The following is a 22,109-nucleotide window of genomic DNA, read 5'->3' as shown; positions in this document are numbered from 1 at the left end:
TTTCTCTAAACAGTCTCCTTAAGTTTAATATTTTTAAATGGTGCTCTTCTCTTCACATTATTAGAAAATGATAGCAATGCAGGAACAGAAAACCAAACATCGCATTTTCTCACTTATAAGTGGGAGCTGAATGACGAGAACACGTGGACACATGGTGAGGAACAACACACACTGGGGCCTGTCAGGGGGCCTGCGGGGAGGGAGTGTATCAGGAAGAATAGCTAATGGATGCTGGGCTTTATACCTAAGTGATGGGATGATCTGCGCAGCAAACCACCATGTCACATGTTTATCTATGTAACAAACCTGCACCTCCTCTACATGTACCCCTGAACTTAAAATAAAAATTGAAGAAAAAAAAAGAAATAAAGTTTAGCTGGAATGAAAAAAAAAAAGAAAGAAAGAAAGAAAGAAAATGAGTGCTGACTGCATTGTACCTGCTATGCAACTGCCTGTCAGGAATTACTGGGAGATGGCAGGGGCACAGAAAAGGTAGAGAAAATACTACTGAAAATATTTGTGTAAATTTAAAGCTTCTCAGTGTTCATTCAATAATTAGTTGCAAAAAAGCCGTTGCAAAAATCATTCTATAATAAAATGACAGAATAGTCTTCCATTAAATTATAACTTTCTTTGGAAGATCTTAAAGTCCTTGTTCAGGGACTTGATTGAATTCTACAGACTCTAACTGAATACCTGTGGAAAAGGAATTATATTAGGTGTTGTGGTGATTTATAATTGAGAGAACGTTTCTCTACTATACAAATATACAAAAGACAATAATATATAGAGAGATAAGACATGCCAAGGACCAAAACAAGAATTCAAAGAGGGAGACAAACTTCACATTTGTAATGGGAAATAAAGATATTTTTAGCAGCTGGAGGTCAAGTTCTCATAGACTTATTCAAAATAGAAGTAACTATACAATGAGGGATAGTATGTGAAAAAAATATAGAGGCATGAAAACAGATACTCAAAGAATAAAAAAGTAGTTTGGTTAGGCTATTGATTACATGTTGAGAAATATTAAGATGTAAGTGTGGAAAAGAAGACTGGGACTTATAAGGTGAAGGTCTGAAGTTTACTTATAAATAATTTGGCAGAAAACTGATGCTGAGGATTTCTATACAGAACGGTGATACAAATCTCCCAGGACAACATACAGATTTGAAGGAGTCCTTTAGGCTTCAGAATCTTCTCCTGTATCCCATCTGAGATAAGCTTTGGTTTAGCTTTATATTATTAAAAGCTATTTACTATAATAGGACTCTCTTCTTGGGAACTCTTAGGGTAACTGCATTCCTTGATCCTCTGAGGCACATTCATGGATTTGGACAGAACACACTTCATGGAGGATCTGTAGCTCCACTGATCCTGATAAAGCCATAGCTCCGGCCCTACAATTTCTAAGTCTATAATCAAGGTACTCCATAATCTATTCCCAACTTTCTTTCTGCTCTATTTTCCAATGAAGGACTGAAAAACTGAACTATAGTCTTACTGCGCAAGACCTTGAAGATCAAGTTGAGAAGCATGGACTTAATTTCATAGATCAGTATTTTTTAACATGTGTTATTCATTCAGCAGATGTATACTGAGTGCCTACTATAAGCCAGCATTGTTTTAGGTCCAGAGGACATGGTAGGGAGAAGAGACAAATCCCTGAATTCATAAACAAGCAAATAAGTATGTAAAACTAAATTATAAAATGAAAATATGTAGTTAAGTATAATGAAGAAAAACAAAGAACTAGAGAGTATCCAAGGTGGGGAGGACTATTTCAGATAGGGTGGTCTGAAAAGTCTCTCTAAAGTGACATGTGGGTAGACACCTAAAAGAGGTAAGGTTGCAAGCTACACAAATAATTCGGGGAAGATCACTGTAGCAGAAAAAACAGCAAGTGCAAAGTTCTGATGAGGGGTCATGCTTAGAATATTCAATAATTGAGTAACCGAAGATGAAAAAAGAACAATGTTCAAAGGATGACTCAAGTTTTAAGCATGAAGGTCCCTCAGGAATTTGCTGTAATAATCACCCTCAACCCTCAAGATGATCTTGAAATTTCAGCTGTCTGTATTGATTCTTTTTCTCTAGCACCTTCAATGCAATGTCTGATTCTTCTCTTTTTGCTCCGAAAGAAACACAGCTAATTTTTTTTGAGTAACAAAAGAAGAAGGCCGAAAGAGTGTGAAAAGGAATGAGTGGTCAACATTCTAAAATACTATAAAAAACAAGTAAGTTCTAAATTGAAAATGTGTCCACTGATAATAAATTGGGCCCTTAAAACTCCTTTACAACCTAGGATTGCTATGTATTTCTTTGATATTTTATTACTGAGTAATTGGTAGAAGATAACAGCATCAATAGAAAACAAATTAGAAATGTAGGTTTGCTTAGGGTGGAGAGGGAGGAGCGGTGGAAGATAAGGAGTTTGACTCTAGATGATCAAGCCCAATGAAGTAGATATCTCCAAGGCTAGTGATAGAGAGTTAGAAAGTTAGAAGTCCTTCTAAGTTTACGTGGTGGCAGCCATAAGCATTAAGCTTCAAAAGGCCCCTGGACACACAGTTGTATATTTAGAATTTTATTTAAAAAGATTGTTTGGTCCAAAGATAGAAAATACATTTCATTTCTTGGATAAAATCAGATTAAGTGGCTGCCTAGATACATGTAGAAAAGGCTGCATCTAGCTGGAGTAAGTCTCATAATTAATTGCCAGTTTCTTGTTTGGGCACAGAAATCACCTACTGCCATAGCTGAACTAGTCCAAACCCCACTTTTTAAGATGAAGAAACTGAAGTCTGTAGATGTTAGGTGAGTAGCCTGACTCCCATGATGTCTAAATGTACAAAGACTGAACAACTGTGCTTTATTAAGTTTATAATATTTTTTCAAATGTTAAAAAGAAATGAGGTTAATCCTGTCAGCAAGTGAATTCAGGCTGGAAGAGAGGACCTGAAATTTAGAAGTTTACAAAATGAATATTAAACATTCACAAGTAAAGTGCTGACTGGTATTGCAAATCAAGGAACTCCCTCTAAAATTAAGGAATACATACAGTAATGATAACCACTCATTTTATGTTTTACATTTAAAAAATACTTTTACTACTCAAAGCAATCTAGAGATTCAATGCAATCCCTATCAAAATACCAATGTCATTTTTCACAGAGATAGAAAAAAAATCCTAAGATTCATATGGAACACAAAAAAGAGCCTAAATAGCCAATGTAATCTTAAGCAGAAAGAATACAGCTGGAAGCGCCACACTACATGACTTTAAAGTACACTACTGGGCTGGGTGTGGTGGCTCATACCTGTAATCCAACATTTTGGGAAGCCAAGGAGGGAGGATCACTTGAGCCCAGGAGTTCAAGATCAGCCTGGGTAAGATGGCAAGACCCTGTCTCTACAAAAAATTTACAAATTAGCCAGGCATGGTGGAATGTGCCTGTAGAACCAGCTACTTGGGAGGTTGAGGCAGTGGGATCATGTGAGCCCAGGAATTTGAGGCAGCAATGTGATATAATCGCGTCACTGCACTCCAGCCTGGGTGACAGAGTGACACCCCATCTTTAAAAGATAAAATAAAATAAAATATACTACAAAACAATAGTTACCAAAACAGCATGGTACTAGTATAAAAACAGACACATAGACGAATAGAACAGAAAAGAGAGCCCAGAAATAAATCTACACATTTATAGCCAGCTGATTTTTGACAAAGGTGCCAAGAGCACACAATGGGGAATGGATGGCCTCTTCAATAAATGATGTTAGGAAAACTGTATATCCAGATGCAGAAGAATTAAACCCTTATTTATCACCATACACAAAAATCAACCCAAAATGGATTAAAGACTTAAATATGAAGACTCGGAACTATAAAACTTCTAGAAGAAAACAGGGGAAAAGCTCCATGACATTGGCCTGGGCAATAATTTTTGGGTTAAAACCTCAAAAGCACAAGAAACAAAACCAAAAATAGACAAATGGGACTATGGTAAACGAAAAAGCTTCCATACAATATAAGAAACAATCAACAGTGTGAAGAGACAACCTGTTGAATGAGAGAACATATTTGCAAACTATTCATCTGACAAGGAACTATATATCCAGAATACACAAGGAACTCAAACAACTCAGTAGTTAAAAAAATAATTCTACTAAAAATTGGGGAAAGGACGTGAGCAGACATTTCTTAAGAGACAAACAAATGGCCAACAGACACATGAAAAAATGCTCAACATCACTAATTATCAGGAAAATGGAAATCAAAACCACAATAAGATATCATCATATCACAGGAAGAATGACTATTATTAAAAAGACAAAAATCAATAGATTTTGGCCAGGATGCACAGCAAAGGGAACTCTTATATGCTGTTGGTGAGAATGTGAATTATTACTAATTCCATAGCCACTATGGAAAAGAGTGTGGAGATTTCTCATAAAAAGAGTATGGAGATTTCACACCACCTGGGTGTGGTGGCTCATGCCTGTAATCCCAGCACTTTGGGAGGCCAAGGCGGGTGGGATCACCTGAGGTCAGGAGTTTGAGACCAGCCTGACCAACGTGGTGAAACCCCGTCTCTACTAAAAATATAAAATTAGCTGGGCATGGTGGCTGGTGCCTGTAATCCCAGCTACTCAGGAGTCTGAGACAGGAGAATTGCTTGAACCTGGGAGGCACAGGTTGCAGCGAGCCGAGATCATGCCACTGCATTCCAGCCTGGGCAACAGGGTGAGGCAACAGGATGAGACTCTGTCTCAAAAAAAAAAAAAAAAAAAGAACTACCATACAATCCAGGAATCCCACTACTGGGTATTTATCCAAAGGAAAATAAATCACATATCAAAGGGACTTTTGCACCTATGTTTATTGCAGCACTATTCACAATAGCAAAGATATGGAATCAACTAAGTGTCCTTCAATGGACAAATGGATAAATAAAGTGGTATATGTACACAATGGAATAATTTGTAGGAACATGGATGGAACTGGAGGTCATTATATTAAGTGAAATAACCCAGGCACAGAAAGACAAACACCGCATGTTCTCACTTGAAGGAATGAAGGACATACCATCCCAAAATATGTCATGAAAACACTGGAGAAATTGTAGTTTCCAAAAGGGTGAGCTAATCTGTCTCCTCCTGCATGCAGCAAGCAATAAAGATCCCTCTGGGAGGGCTACCTTCTCCATACCAGTATGAGAAAATAGCCCTTATCACCAGAGACTTACAATTGAAGGCTGCAATGGACCTGAATAAACACACTTTAATGAAGTAACTCATATCTTCCACCTGTTTTACACCCCCTCGCCAATATATCTCTTAGTGACTTCCCTAGAAACGTTTACCACTTTAGCTAGATTTTCTTTGTCCTGTCACTTTTTCTCAAATTTATCACTCTTTGTCTAAGAAGTATAAAAGCATCTTGTTTGGGGCAGTTCAGACTTCACTCTCTTGTAAAGATCCCCATATACACACAAAACTAATATAATTTGTAACTTGTCTCTTGTTAATCTGCCTGTGTAAATCTGGTTTCCAGATCCTGCTGAAGAGCCCACTGAGGGCTAAAATGGGGGCTGGAGGTGATCTCTGGCTGCCCTACACACTCATATGTGGGAGCTAAAAAAGTTCATTTCATGGAGGTAGAGAGTAGGACAATAGATACCAAAGGCTGGGAAGGGTGTATGGATGGGAGAGGGAGATAAAGGGAGGTTAGTGGGTACAAACATGCAATGAAATAGAAATAAGTTCTTTTGTTCAATAACAGAGTAGGGTGACTATAGTTAGCAATAATTTATTGTATATTTCAAAATAATCAGAAGAGTGGACTTGAAATGTTCCCAATACATAGAAATGATAAATGCTAAAGGTAATGAATGAAATACCCTAAATACCCTGACTTGCTCACTATTCATTCTATGCATGTAACAAAATATCACACCCAGCCCATAAATACCTACAAATATGTATCAATAAAAAAGAATACTTCCTTAAAAAAAACGCTTTACTTAGAAAGATACTTTCACTTTATTATTTCATTTTATAAGTCAAGACAACACAGGGAATGAAGAAAGAGAAGTTCTGTGCCCACAGTGATGATAGCCACATTTAGTTTAAAAAACAACCTGAAGGTGTAAATAATGCAGTTATATTAATTAAAGGTAATAAAGCCTAAAGTTGCTAGTTAAGAGTTTAAGGTTGGCAGAAGAACTCTAGGAAAGCTTGGTGCTGTCTCTGTTTAAAGCAAGAGTAAGCTAATTAACTGAAAGCTTAGCTTTATCAACATCTTTAAATTTCACGCTGATATTGGTTATAGAAGTTATCCCATGGGTTACTGTATATGTCTGCTTTGACTTCTAAGATAAAATAAGCTTTATGACAGGCTGTAAGAAAGTTAGGCAAATAGCATTATAATAGGCACCTAAATTTGGCATAGTTATATTTTAAAATAACCGTTTAAAAATATCTCATGGATATTCTCTTGGAGTAACTATGCTGGCTAAAGAGAAAATCTAATATTTACATTCTTAGGAAAATTAAAGTTGGCTGCACTGAGCTGTATTAGTAAGTTCTCATAGCAGAAATAAAAATTTGATAGCTTAGCTACATAAACTAAGCATGGTTCATAAAATAAATACTGCTTGAATTATGGGCAATAACTAAATTCATAAATGATCAATTTACAGAACCACTACTTCATATGATGTTAACATTACTCACGTGCCTAACTAATTAGGCCTAGCAGTCTTTTCTGGCTCTTGATTTACACAGCTGAAACAAAACGTTCTATTAAACAAAAACTAACATTATCAGTGATTTTAAGGAAAAAAATATTTTGATCCTATTCTTGTTATAAACTATTTCAGGAGAAGAAACGACAGAGGAGCTCTGCCTTATCATTTGGAGTGCTTCAGGTATTGAATCTAGCTTTGAATCTAAATGCGAAAATTGAGGACTTCTTCCCCCTATATGGTAAGCATTTCCTTGAAAGGGACAAATTTCAGAATTTCTATAGGCAGATCAGTTTTACTTCCTCCATAGAAAACCTTAAAACATTACATATTTTTAATAGAGTTATTTTAATCTTTCCCTCCCATTTAAATCTTAAGCAGCATAGTTTGAATACAAACGCTCAGTTGTATGCCTCTATACTGCCCCTCTAGAGAAAGAGTGCAAACTTAAACGTGTCTCATGATCCTTGCCAATTCATGATCAAGAAAAAAGATGAGGTTAACTTTGCTCTGTGTCATCTCTCCTGTTTGGGTAGCTGGACACAGAGGCGTATAATGGAGTAATACCAAGGGATCAGTTGCCTAGTTCTGAAGAGTTCAATGTGCAGCTGATGTTGTGCTGATTTCTAGCGACCCAAGAGGCTAAACCACTATCTTTCTGGTACTGAATTAGAGAATCTGCTAGCTTATATTGTCTACACAAGGGACATGATTTTGTGTATTATACTAATTAGCTTTGGTATGTTAAATTATTTCATTTTATTTAATTATTCTTCAGCTAAACATGCAGGTAGAAACAAAGCTTAGAGTACGTAGGATAAATAATAATACTTTAAAGTTTATGCCATGTTTCTCTTCTAAGAATCTCTATAAGAATGATATTTTTAATCAATCCTGTTATCTTTTTCAGCTATATAAAAGGCAGGGTTACTTATTTCTTGAGATGGTAGGACGTTATTATTTGTTTGGGTTTTTCCTGTCCTTTGGAAAAATTTCAATACTGCATGATACTTCAAAAGCCATTAGACTGTAAAATCTATGCGGTTTAGATGTAAGAGATAATTAAGTCTAGAATCCTCCATGGTATTAATAATGTTTGACAGGTTGCAGGGAATAGGTAAATATTATATAACTGTAAGGTGGATGGATGGGCAGGAGAGAAGCAGATAGGAAGCAGACTCCTTGGAGTAGTCCTACCCTTCATGATGGTCATATGGCCATATGTTAACAGCATCAATCACAGTCAGAACAGCAAGAGAGTATAACTACCAGTTCCATAATGAAAATTCTCTGTGTGGTCTCTGTGCAAATGTACTTAGGGCAGAGCTTCCCTCCAACATACTATGACACATATTTTCCACAAAGAGATTATAGGTATGCTGAAAATCGTGCCCTCCTCAGCCTTTGGGGTGGCAAGGAAAGGCTAGACACAGGAATCTGCAGCTAGGTCCCCTTTTTATTTATCTCAGTAGGCGGGACCAATATTCTCATTTTTTGTGAGTGAAAAACATTGGGAAGAATGGATCTAGAGTATTGGGATTACAGCCCTAGTGGGGAATGGATTGAAGAGAGAAGAGAGTAAAAATAGGAATATATCAGTGGCTACCAGAAGGGAAGTTCCCAATACTATTTTCTTTCTCGAATATTCTGGTCTTCGGTATGTTTTTTGTATGCCCAATGTCCATTGTTTACCTAAAACAGTAGTTCAGTAAAGAAAGCTCTCTCTCTCTCTCTCCCTCTTTTAAAGCCCTTGTTTCTAAACAAATCTTCCTTGTTTGGATACTGGGTAAAAATTTTAAAAATGATGAGGAGCCATTTTGGGAGATAATCAGTAAAATGTATTTGAAGGATGTGAGGAAAATAGATCATTGGGGAGGTAGGAATTGATGACAAAGTGACAAATCAGGAAACAGCAATAGGATCACGGTGAAGTTAGAAAACTGCAGAACAAACGAATTTTCCACATGACTTAATGAGACAGCACAAAGTGGTTTAGGAAAAGACTGTGCTTAGATACACAGCTTGTGCCTAAGGACTCAAATTACTTAATTAACAAAAGGAACAAATAAGTATTTCTTCTTTTTTTCATCTGTCACAAATTGGTTGAACTTTCCCATTATGACTAATGCAAAGTTGAATAAACACATTTGACCTAACTAAATATTGAATGCTGGCAGGGTACTAACCACTAAATGGCAGTTTGGGTACAAATCATCTATCATCATTTTTTATTTTATTTTAAATCTCATTTGGGCTAATATATTAGAGATGTGACCATAGAGTATAAATCTGTAACCCAGGAAGGAAAATAGTTTTTCAGAAAAGAAACAATAATAAAGGCAAATCTGCTCTCTTTCTTCAAGCTTCACCGAAAACACAGGACATGACTTTAAAATCATTACTTCAAACTGGGAATTCATTAACAATTTTCTCCCATTTGCCAACTGGAAAACTGCAAGGTTTTTTTTTGTTTGTTTGTTTTGTTTGTTTTTGTTTGTTTGTTTTTTTACCATGGTTAGGTAGAAGATATTTTTAGAATTTTAAAATATTTTCTTCATAAGCTCTAAAATTTAAATCAAAGTAAGGTCAAGGCATAACACAGAATCCTTAAAGCCCACATATCCAAATTAATTTAAAAAATACTCCCTGATATTCCATATGGTATTGAATAGCATGGGCTTTGGAGTCAGACACACTAAGGTTTGAATACTGGTGGTGCCATTTCTCTGTGTGTCTATAGAGGCCATATACTTAAACTTTGAGAGCCCTGGTTCCCTCAACTATAATACCTAAGATATAATATTTCTCTCTTGGGTGGTTTTGAGCATTGAGATAATATATGAAAGAGTGCCTGGCATGTGACAGGCATGCAATAAATAGTGGCTCTTATTTCTTTAAAAATGATTTAATGTTTAAGATACAACTTAAAGAGATGAAGATTTGTTATTTAATTCTGTATACATAATTATTAGACAATGATGATTATAATAACTTTGATTTACAATTAATAAGCTCTTATTCATCTTGTGTATCTTTGTTCCACTTCTTATTGCTTTTATTTTGTCATGATGTTATTTTTCCTTGCTATGTAAGTCTGTAGAGAAATAATTCATTTAAAGATCTTCACATTTACCATTCTCTCAAAGAGTGGAATTGGAGGTTGGGAATAAGAAACAAGAATTCTATGTGAGTTAGTGATACACGTAAAAATTAAAATGGAAAAGTGTGATTTTATAACTACAAAAGATTATGAGTTGTATTTCAATTAACGTAGGGCATTCATCTAATATAATGAAAATAGAAAAAACCTGACAAGATCTAAGCAGAATTCTAGAAAGTATGATGCTATTTTTGTTGCACATTTTCCACTATTTATGAAGTAATTTTGGGCGGGTTAATGTACTTTTTTCCTTAGATTACTTACTCTTTGTCCTTTAGGACCTTGACTCCCAGGTGGTCCTCTTGCCCCCACATGACCCTATATGTTGTAAATTTAAAAATCAGCTGTAGAATTCACAAGAATACTATCAGAATAATAGCCATAATCTTTCTTATAACATATGTCATTCTCCCAGGACATTCTTACAATTGATTAGTCTACCTTAAAAATATGCTTTAATCATACTGCCCTCTACCAATATTCTGCTTTTGAAATATTCTACTATTTGGACAAATTTAATATCTGGGTGTTTACACCCTGAACAAAAACTGGAGAAGCTTTTAATATTCACTAACCAAGTTGTTTTCAGAAGGAACACATATGGAGTGATGGAGGAAGGAGACATCCATTGAGCTAGATAGACCGGTCTAATCTGCCTGGCCCATCAAAAAAGCAATGGCTATTATGGTAATATTTCTTTACTATTATTCTAGATATTTATGACAATCCCATCACATAAAATTAGTTTTTTTGTTATAAAAATGCCACAAAATATTCCAAATTAATATGCTATAAAAATAGGCTGCAATGGAGATTAAGTTGCTATTTATTATTAAGTCAATTATAATGAATTATTTTTATAGCTATAGTCTTTAATTAAGACTCAACTGGAAAACAAAATTTACTTATCTATTAACCCAAGGTAGATAAAAATGAAGTAAACTTTAGTATTTCAAATTTATTTATTATTTTATGTGACTAAAGATATTAGTAACTGTTCTTGAGACTAGTCTTCCTAATTTTAAAAGCCAACAACATATTTGCAAATATACTAGAAAATCGGGCTTATTTTTAAAACAGAAGCTTCACAAATAGTAAAAGTCTTCACTGATAAGAAGCGTTCTGCTCAGGGGATCCTAAAAGCCGATCTTGTTCATATTTTAAGTTCACAATAGCTGTCAGATTCTGATAAGCAAAATTAATTTAGGGGAAACGTTTCATTATCTTTTTGTAAACAAATGGAATATTTTCAATACTACAATTTTTGTTTAATAAATACATATTTTTATGAATTTTATGTGGTTGTGATAATATTTACAAATTTCTGAGAAAAATATGTTGAAACTTACACTTGTGATTTATTTATCCAATTGGTCTCACTTCTAATCTTAATAATCCTGTTTCCTTATATGTGGTTATTCAAAAGAAACTTCAAAGCATTTTAGTTTAGGTTGCAGAACTGAAATTGATTGTATACCAAGTAGAGGTGAGGCAGTTCAAGATATCATGACAAATTCAAGAGTGTTTTGTATAGTTGGGAGAGAAGCAGTCTCCACTAGTTTACACATGACTTACTTTGAATAAAAACCAACAATAAAGCATAACAATTTATGAGTTTAAATTAAAATAAACATTCTGGAAGGAATCATAAAGTCTTTCCTGTACTTACAGGTAATCCCAATGGACCGATAGGTCCTGGAACCCCAGGAGGACCTGGATATCCCTATAATTTAAGGAAAATATAAAAGAAGTAAAATATTCATTACTTTAAATTATTTTAATTGAAGACAAGCCAGTGAATTATAAACAAAAATAAAAAGGGATAATCTGACACAATGTTTCTTTTGTAACCAAGATATGAAAGGCCACAGGAAATGTTCTGCAGATAGACCATAGAAGTAAAAAAAAATTTTACGTAGTTTTATTTATGTAGAAACTATATATCCATTTATTAGAAGGTTTTTGCCTAGAGAAGAAAATTGCTAGCCAGAATCACATACTACAGCCTATTTATAAGAGAACATTCATTTCATTTTTCTGAAGATCATGTTATCTTATCCACGGATATATGTTGTGTTATATAGGTTATGAAACTATATCCTTTTCAGAGAGGTCCAGGAGCTCTCTAATTAAGTAATGTAAATGTGTACAAATATTCTAGCATTTCAAACTTTAGAAGGACCACACACTTTATGGTATTAACACTGATTCAGAAAATGCCTTAGGAGGTAATGATTCTTGAAGTTGATTAGTCTTATAGGCATGCTAAATTTCCTAGCTGACAGCAACTGGAAATTGCATAGCTTAAAAAACAAAACAAAACAAAACACTTACAGGACTTTTCTGATAATATAGAAGTTAGTTAAAATCAATTTGTGGACAGTATTATGTGCCACCAGATCCATCACAAGGTATTTTCTGTACGGAATATCCTTTTATTGATAATAATTATTCATTCCAGTTCCTGCCATACTTAGAAAACTATTTAGTAAGTTAAAAAGATGCAACCCAAATATAAAATTTGTCAGCTATTTCCTATATTAAAAATGTAAGAGAATAAGATGAATTCTGGATTCTAAGCTCTCGTATGTCAAAAAACTACATCATGACCACAAACTCATGGAAGAATGGCAATGCTGATATGTGTCATATCAACTATACGCTGTAGAAGAATAAGTAGAACTCTAATTTTAAAAGGTGAAAGATTTATACGATCCGAAGAGAAACCAGAGTATGTAGAATTCTAATTGAATTTTCTTCTTTATCTTTTTTAGCAAATTGTGGTGGTCAAATTTCTCTCCTAAAACTAGAATCATTTGACTAAGGCATCTCATTTACATGCTTTTGAGTACCTTAGTATCACACAGCATTCTGGGAGATAAACCATATAAAAATAAAATTCTATGGGAAATTTAACATTTTTTACTCAGTTAAATTCCAGCCCAGGCAATTCCATCTCTGGAATGACTTACTTTTATTACGTTCTTTGGAAACATATTTTTCAAATCACTGAGCTCTTACCATAACACCTTTTTCTCCCTGGGGACCTAGTGGGCCTGGACTTCCACGTTCTCCCTTTTAAGAGAACAAAGAAAAAAGAGTAACATACGGCATATTAATTAGTGATGACTAAGCTAAGCCTAGAAAGAAAAACTGTCAGCCAGAATCATGTCTTACATGCATACATCATTCTTATTTCCAATAATTTTTAAATTTACAAATTTGGCACTTTATCTTAAAATTGTTAGACTTTTAATAAAATAAAATTATCTTAAGATGTTTTTCAGAGAAAAATATTAAAGGCCTTATTAAAATGAAGAAAATAGAAATTATGGATAAACAAGACTTAAAAGTGAGTACACATCATATGTTAAAGTTTTGTAAGAAATGCTTACCATTTTATGAGACATACAAAATATGAGAATAGTGAAAGTATCAAAGCATATTAAAATGTAACAAATCTGCGTAACCATTTAAGAAAATTTTATTTTATAGTCTGCATACCACAATTAAGTGCCATAAGAAATAAGTCTGGAAGATCATGATAATCAAATCTGTCATAGCAGCTTACAAAGACTAAACTGATTCACATTAAAATTCTCAAGAGTATCAGCATTTTAGTATAGAAGATTTAACTCAGCACAGAAATAACTGAGTGAAAAAAATTATAAAGCAAAATTTTTTAACTGCACTCATATTTTGTTACATTGTTAGTAAAAAATCAATAAGTATATATTAAGTATGTAGTACTTAAGTAATTGAGAATGTAGTACATGAGAGTTAGAAGAGATATTTAAAAAACTTAACTTAGATTCTACCCTGAGTAACTGCAGACACTGCAGACATGATATTAACAGAGATGAAACAACCAGAGAGTAAGTAAATTTTAGACTATGTGGTACTATTCTAAGTCCAAGAAGTGAAGAAATTAGGAAGGATGAGAGGAGTCTGTGGACTTCATAGAGGAGATGGGAATTCAGCGGAGTCCAACAGTTTGGTTTTGAAAAAACAGAGGGAAGGAGAGAGGATATTTTAGTTCAAGAAAATAGTAAGAATGGAAATAGGAACAAGCTCAAGCACAAGATGGGGAGAGAGAAAGGTAAAATGGTAACTTCTTCTTCTTTTTCAAAAACTGCTTTCTTTCAAGCCTCTCATAGGAGGCTTGCTCTCATGAAGTCAATTTAGATAATATTTTCTAGTTAGAAATCTAGACTGTTCCATCTTTTCTCTTCAGATCACAACTTTATAATCAAAAGGGTACTCTGCCCTTTAAAAATTAGAAACCTACATGCTGTTAGCTACATTTCAATATATTTAAGATATTCAGTATAGGTAATGTGCTAAAGTTATCAGTGATTTCTAATTAACATAAAAGATCATATGAAAGTCTGCCTTTTGAATTTAGCCTAGATTTCTTCCTATAAAACAAAGTAATTGTTAAAAAATTACCTTTTCACCAATGCTTCCAGTAATCCCAACTTCTCCAGGTAAGCCAACAGGTCCCTTTTAGGAAAAAAAAATAACAGAAAATACACACATATTGTATTGCTATTGTAGTGCCGGGGTCTTAAATCACCTGTAATCACTATGTTTCTTTCTAACTTATCCTAAATGTTATCTTGGAGTAAAATTCCTCTTTGTATAGCTATGCAGTCTGTGACTTTATATCAGAATTAACTTATTCAGTCAGCCAACAAAAATATATCAGTGCCTAAAATATAACAGGCACTACGCTGGGAGGCAATGAGTTTCAAATCCACTGTTGCTGTCCATGTGGAACTGACATTCTACTAGATTTTATAAAAGCCCTGAAGTTTTCATACCTGTTTGATGTGGATATATTAGCTTAAGAAATCATTTCTGTAACTACCTTTTTTGAAAGCCTCTCAATACACAAGGGGACAGAACATGCCTATCATTCATTCATCCACTCAAGAAATATTTGGTGCCTACTCTGTGCCAGGCACTGTGATGGTTGCTAAGATTTCATTAGTGAGGAAGACAAATCTAGACCCTGCCCTCTTGAGGGAGGGTCTCATAACAGGGAGACAAAAGCAACTAAATTAAAAGTTAAACAATTATAAATTCTGACATAAGCTCATAAAGGAAACAATAATATTGCTGAAGAGGAGAATAAAAGAGAAGACCTATTTTAGCACAGATGGTCAGGGAAGACTGAGGCCTGACATTTAATATGAAATCTGAATAATAATAAGAGGCCAGCCAGCCAAAGAAGGGAGGAAGAATATTCTAGGTAGAGTAAATAGCTTGAGTAAGGAATGAATTTGATTTGCTAGAAGATGTTAAAGAAGGTAATCAGTTACACCATTTCAGAGTGAACACGTCTCAGGGTTTTTCCATCTTTGTCTTTATGGATTCTCAATTATTTCTCCTTCAAACAGTACAGAAAGCAAAAAGAATAACACAGAACAACCTTGACAAGAACATAATCTCTTTCCTGTCTTAAATCATAAGCAGTTACTTTCTACTTTTATTTAAAGACAAATGAAACTTTTTTCAATAGCTACCATGCAAAGACCTTGCTTAGATAGATTATCATATGATAGTATACATTAGCATACAGAAAGCATTGACTCATGAAAAATGACTTGTTGTTTATCTAATGCATTAAGCATGATTTTACCCTTACAGATCTCTATCTATCTATCTAATGATCCCATATATATAACATATATTAAGTGTTTTCTATGTGCCTGATTTAGTCTTCAAACCAGCAGATATAGTAGTATTATCATGATTCCCCTTTGACAGATGAGGCAGATGAATTAAACAGTTGGCTGATGCAGAGGAGGTTAAATGGTATGGATGAGTTTAAGTGTCTCATGAGCACTTGAAATGTGGTTAGTGCAAATTGACACATACTGTAAATGTAAAAGACACCAGCTTTTGAAGACTTATCACAGAAAGAATGTAAAATAGCTAACTGATTGCTTACATCGATTACATATTAAAATGATAATGATTTGATATATTGGTGTAAATGAAATATTACTAAAATCAGTTCACCTCTTTCTTTTTGTCTTTTTTAATGTGGCTACTAGAAAATTTAAAATTATATATGTGGCTTATAATTTTGACTTGCATTATACGTCTATTGGACAGCCCTGATGTATACTTTTAGGCACTATGCTAATATTATGGCTTAAATCTAGTTGGAAGTGATTTAATAATTTGTTTCTGTGGTTTTTAAGTGTAAGAGACTGAACACTTTCATTCTGAGACAATCTATTATCAATGTTCATGCGCATGGAATTCACTGGTCTCACTGTGTTCTCCACCATTCTGAGACAGCTGGTTTGATAAAACGGTGAAATGGCATTTTAAAGACTCAGTTACAAGGCCAGCTAGGTGACAATACTTTGCAGGGTTGGGGCAAGGCTTTCCAGAAGGCTATATATGCTCTGAATCAGTGTCTAACATATGGTGCTGTTTCTCCTATAACTAGGATTTTGGGGGCCAGGAATCAAGGGGTGGAAATGGGAGTGGTACTACTCACTATTACCCCTAGTCATCCACTAGAAAATTTTTTGTTTCTGCTCATGCTCTGCTGGACTAAAGGTCTTAGTTCCAGAAGGAGGAATGCTTCCACCAGGAGACACAACGATGATTCCACTGAACTAGAAGTTAAGACTGCCATCCGGCCACTTTGGGCTTCTTATGCCCCTGAATCAACAGACAAAGAAGGGAGTTACTGTGTTGGCTATGTTGCTTGATTCTGCCTCCCATAGGGAAATGAGACTACTACTTCACAATGGAGGTAAGGAAGAGTATGAATAAAATACAGGAGATCCGTTAGGGTACTTCTTAATATCACCATGCTCTGTGATTAAGGTCAATGGAAAATTACAACAACCCAGTTCAGGCAGGACTACTTACTAGTGGCCCAAATTCTTCTGGAATGAAGGTTTGGGTCACCTCACGTCTTAGTCCATTCAGGCTACTATAACAAAAATACCGCAGGCTGGGTGACTTTAACAACAAATATTTATTTCCCACAGTGTTGGAGGCTTAGAAGTCTAAGATCAAGGCACCAGTAGATTCAGTATCTGGCGAGGGCCTGCTTCCTGGTTCATAGATGGCAGAGCCCTTGTGACCTAATCATCTCCCAAGGTCTACACCACCTCATACCTCACACTGGTCATTAGAATTTCAACATATGAATTTTGCAGAGGATAAAAACATTCAGTTCATAATACCCCACCAGGTACAGATCCCAACTAGCTAAAGTGCTTGCTGATGGCAAACGGAATAAAGAATGGGTAGTGGAGAAGGCAGTTTTAAATACCAGCTATGGCCATGTGACCAGTTACAGAAATGAAGACTATAATTGTCATGAGTATTTCATTGTTATTTTGTCATGAATGTGTGTGTGTGCAGCAAATATCTTTGGTTCTTTTCTTCTCATTTCTTTTTTTCTTTTCTTTCTTTTTTTTTTTTTTCTTGAGATGGAGTCTCACTCTGTCACCCAGCTTGGAGTGCAATGGCGCGATCCTGGCTCACAGCAACTCTGCCTCCTGGCTTCAAGCGATTCTCCTGCCTCAGCCTCCTGAATGGCTGGGATCACAGGCGTGCACCACCATGCCTGATTAAATTTGGTATTTTCAGTAGAGACAGGGTTTCACCATTTTGGGCAGGCTGGTCTTGAACTCTTGACCTCAAGTGATCTGCCCACCTCAGCCTTCCAAAGTATTGGGATTACAGGTGTAAGCCACTGCTCCTGGCCTCTCATTTCTTTATCATATAACATAAGATGTATTGACCTTATAACAGTATCTAAGTATGGTTAATTTTACATCATAGTATTTAAGTTACAGGTTATAAAGGAGAAGAGTAAACGTCACTCAAGGACTTTACATCCTCTTCTGGAAAAGAGGTTAGTGAGTTTTTGGTTACATGCAGGATAATGATATCATGTTAGGCAGAATTATGATCTTATTATTGTCTTTATTTGAAGGTTAAGTATGGTTTAAAGAGATGCATTTGGGAGTCAACTTGACAATGGGGAGGGCTGTCATGGTTAATTTTATGTGTCAAGGTCACTGGGTTACCGAGTGCTCAGACATTTGGCTAAACATTATTTCTGAGTGTATGTTGTTTCTAGGTGAGATTAACATTTAAATAGGTAAATTGACCAAAGTAGATTGCCTTCCCCAATGTGGGTGGGCACTGTCCAATCTGTTGAGGATCTGAATAAAACAAAAAGGCAAAGAAAGGAAACTTTTCTTTCCATCTGACTGCTTAGGCTGGGACATTAGTCTTCTTCTGCCTTTGAACTAGGACAGCATTGACTCCTAGTTCTCAGGCCTTTGGACTTGGAATAGAATTTAAATAATCAGTGCTGTAGGTCTCAGGCCTGTGGACTCTGATAGAACTTACACTGTCAATTCTTCTGGTTCTCAGGCCTTTGAACTTGGACTGGAACTATACTGGATTTCTAGGATCTCCTGTTTGTGGATGGAAGACTGTGGGATTTTTTTTTTTAGCCCCCCACAATCATGTGAGCCAATTCTTTATAATAAATCAATCTATCTGTATCTATATCCTGTTGGTTCTGTTTCTCTGGAAAACCCTAACTAATACTGTCAATCAAATCTGAGCAGGAAAAATGAAATAGAGCTATCTGTTGTGAGACAGTAAACAAAATAACAGAAACTGAACACAGACTAGTCAAACTATTCGGAAAAAATCATTTTTCTTTTTGAGACAGAGTCTCGCTGTGTCGCCTGGGCTGGAGTGCAGTGGTATGATCTTGGTTCACTGCAGCTTCAGCCTCCTGGGTTCATGCAATTCTCCTGCCTCGGCCTCCTGAGTAGCTGGGACTACAGGCACAGAGCACCATGCCCGGCTAATTTTTTGTTTTTGTTTTTAGCAGAGATGGGGTTTCACCATGTTGGCCAGGCTAGTCTCAAACTCCAGACTTCAAGTGATCCACCCGCCTTGGCCTCCCAAAGTGATAAATCCCTTTTCTAAGACATATGATCTAGGAGAGTGAATGCAGTAGGCTCATTTAGCTTATCCCATGTGTGCCAGAACAATATAACCTACAAATGTATTCCGCTTAGCCTATAGCATTTACTAAACTGAAGTAGGTAAAAACATTTAAAAATCTGGAGATTTTACATATAAATACTTTATATATAAAGATTTATAAAATTATTAGCTTCAGATGACCTAGCAAATGTAGACAAACATTCTCAAAGGCAAATATTGGACAGAACTAAGTAACTGTTGTACTGTTGAGATCCAGATGCACTCTTTACTTTGCTATTCCCTATTGTCTCTTATACATGGCCCATTTTACTTACTTATACTATCTACCTGGTCCCAATAGGGCATCTGAGTTTTTTACTTCATGTAAGTATTAAAAGGTGCAGTCAGTCAAAAGGGCATAATTGGAAGATAGAGGTTCTCACTAAAAAGTAGATAGTTCACAGGGTTCCAGCCATGCCCATGGATATCTTTAATAAAACTTAAAGTTGGAGAACATAGATTAAAAATGGTTTCCTTGCAGCCTAGGCAACATAGGGAGATCACATCTCTATAAATAATCTATACATAATAATAATACAATTAGCTGGGTGTGGCAACACGTTCCTGTAGTCCCAGCTACTCATGAAGCTGAGGTGTGAGGATTGCTTGGACTCAGGAGGTCAAGGTTGCAGTAAGCCTGAGTGACAGAGCAAGACCCTGTCTCCAAAATATATAAAAAGAAAAACGTACTATTTCAGTACCTTAAAAAGTCTAACCAAAACATATGTCAAATCTGATAATACCACAAGTGTTGGCTAGAATGTAAGGAAAGAAGAACTCATACATACACAGCAGGAAATAGTATAAATTGGTACAATCACTTTGGAGAACCATTTATCTATCATATATAGTAAAATTGAAGATGCCCCTAACTTACAACTTAGCACTTCTAGTTGTTCACATGGAATTCTACTTTCACATGTATGTACTAGGAGACATATAGAAAGACGTTCATTGCTGTATTATTTAAGTACAAAAGTAGAATCATCGGCATTATCAGTATGGACACAGATAAACTAAAATGCATTCATACAATAAAGAAAACTCTTGAATGACCAATACTGAGAAATAAACAGAAAACCTCAAACCTCAACACCAGCTAAAATTAATAGACCAGATCTATATGTATCAACATGGATAAACATTTTAGGAATATAATGTTGAGTGAGAAAACAGCATAAATCCTTTTCAAAAGGATACATCATTATGTGTTTTGTGCAAAATTTTAAAACGCATACAATAATCTAATTTCTTACTGGCAGAAGACACATGGGAATTATATACACAACTTTAGGATAAGGCTAATGTCTGTATGTAGAGTAGTGGCTCATTATTTTTTTATTTTGAATTTCTCTGATAACTAGTTTCTCTGAGTCTGAACTTCATTTATGTGTTCACGTTTTGGACTATTTCTGCTTAATTCTTATCCATGTCCTTTGCTCAACTTATTTTTTCCCATTAAGATTTCCTAAATTTTCTTGATGATTTTCAGGATTTTTTATATATTTGAAGTATAAACTTCTTATTGGTTTTATTTTATTTTATTTATTCATGTTTTGGGCTTTTTCTGTGTAATTCTTATCCATGTGTTTGCTCAATTTATTTTTTCCCATTAAGATTTCCTATATTTTCTTGATGATTTTCAGGAATTTTTTATATATTTAAAGTATAAACTTCTTATTGGTTTTATTTATTTATTTATTTATTTGAGATGGAGTCTTGCTCTGTCGCCCAGGCTGGAGTGCAGTGGCATGATCTCTGCTCACTGTAACCTTTGCCTCCCAGGTTCAGCTTGATCCTGCCACCTCAGCCTCCCACCTCAGCCTCCTGAGCAGCTGGGACTACAGGCGTGCACCACGACGCCCAGCTAATTTTTTTGTAGTTTCTAGTAGAGACGGGGTTTCACCATGTTGGCCAAGCTGGTCTTGAACTCCTGACCTCAGGTGATCTGCCCGCCTTGGCCTTCCAAAGTGCTGGGATTACAGGCATGAGATACTGTGCCCGAACCTTATTGGTTTTAGATGTTCTAAATTCCTTCTTGTGATAAATCACCTGTGAAATTATTTTTGATATCTTTCATTGACAAGAAGTCCTTAATTTTTATGTAGCCATATCCAGTGTTTTTGTTTTGTTTTGTTTTGTTTTTGCCTTATGATTTGTATTTTCTGGATCTTGTCTAAGAAAGCTTTCCTTATTTCTATGTCATTAAATAATGGGCATTCTTTTCTATTGGTGTTAACTTTTCTATCTAGAAAAGTTTCTTTAATCCATCTGGAGTTCAATTTTCATATGGTATAAGACAGGGATCCAGTTTTAATTTTTTGCATACAGGGACCCAGTTTTCCAAATACTATATATTCAATACTATTTCTTACCCACCCATTGGTTTATGGTGCCATTCTTATCTTATACATGGCTTATTTCTAAGCTTTCTAGTCTATCTTATGATGATTTGTCTGTTTTTCTCCCTTTGCAAATTTCTCTCACTCCATTTTTCTAATGTTTTTAGGCTGTCTCTACTACAGACTGAAAATAAGCATGCCAACAAAGGTTTATATCAGTGGTAGGGAATGTGAACATATAGGCTTTAAATCTATTCAGTTTTTAAGTCTATATTACTCTTTGAAACTGTCTACACACTTGGAAATAATAGATGAATTAGACAAAGACATTTAAAGCTGAGGTCTGCCAAATTTCATGGAATCTAACATATCATGGATTGTAAGATACACCAATATTTTTAAATCTCTGAATAGAGAAAAAAAATCTCCCAAGCAATTGTAATTTACCACTGATCATGAGAAATATCTCAATTTTTAAAATGTTAAAATGTGAAAAGAAAAAATGGTATAGTAGATTGTTTCACAGTTCGAAATATTCACTGCTCCTTTCTGTGGAAGGATTATACCTCCCTATGCTACTGATGTCAGACTTGGCCATATAATTTGGAGTGCCCCTCACCATGGGAGGAATATACCCCTGCATCTTATTAATGCCATTCTTCTCTATGTAACTTCAAATAAATAGAAAGTGACATGTGTCACTTTTTTTTTTTTTTAAGTCAGTTTCTTTTTTCCTTTTGCCATGAGACTAAACATGTTCCACACAGGCACTGCTTCTTAAGCCTGAGTCTCCAAATGCAGATAACA

At 35.2% G+C, this 22,109-nt stretch overlaps 1 protein-coding gene across 2 annotated transcripts in view; it reads right to left on the bottom strand.

Annotated features, from left to right (window-relative positions):
* Positions 1-22,109, bottom strand: part of COL24A1 (collagen type XXIV alpha 1 chain) — a 421,841-nt gene that overhangs the window by 153,892 nt on the left and 245,840 nt on the right. For both annotated transcript variants that reach the window (XM_002810653.5, XM_063718582.1), the window contains 4 exons: positions 14,359-14,412; positions 12,931-12,984; positions 11,579-11,632; positions 10,174-10,227 (listed from right to left, as the gene is read on the bottom strand). In XM_002810653.5, coding sequence (XP_002810699.3) covers positions 10,174-10,227; positions 11,579-11,632; positions 12,931-12,984; positions 14,359-14,412 — 216 coding nt within the window. The remainder of the gene's footprint in view (positions 1-10,173; positions 10,228-11,578; positions 11,633-12,930; positions 12,985-14,358; positions 14,413-22,109) is intronic.

This window comes from Pongo abelii, chromosome 1 (genome assembly GCF_028885655.2).
Source record: "Pongo abelii isolate AG06213 chromosome 1, NHGRI_mPonAbe1-v2.0_pri, whole genome shotgun sequence".
NCBI classification, from domain to species: Eukaryota; Metazoa; Chordata; class Mammalia; order Primates; family Hominidae; genus Pongo; species Pongo abelii.
Note: the sequence above shows the minus strand (reverse complement) of the source record. Positions and strands in the feature narration are given on the sequence as shown.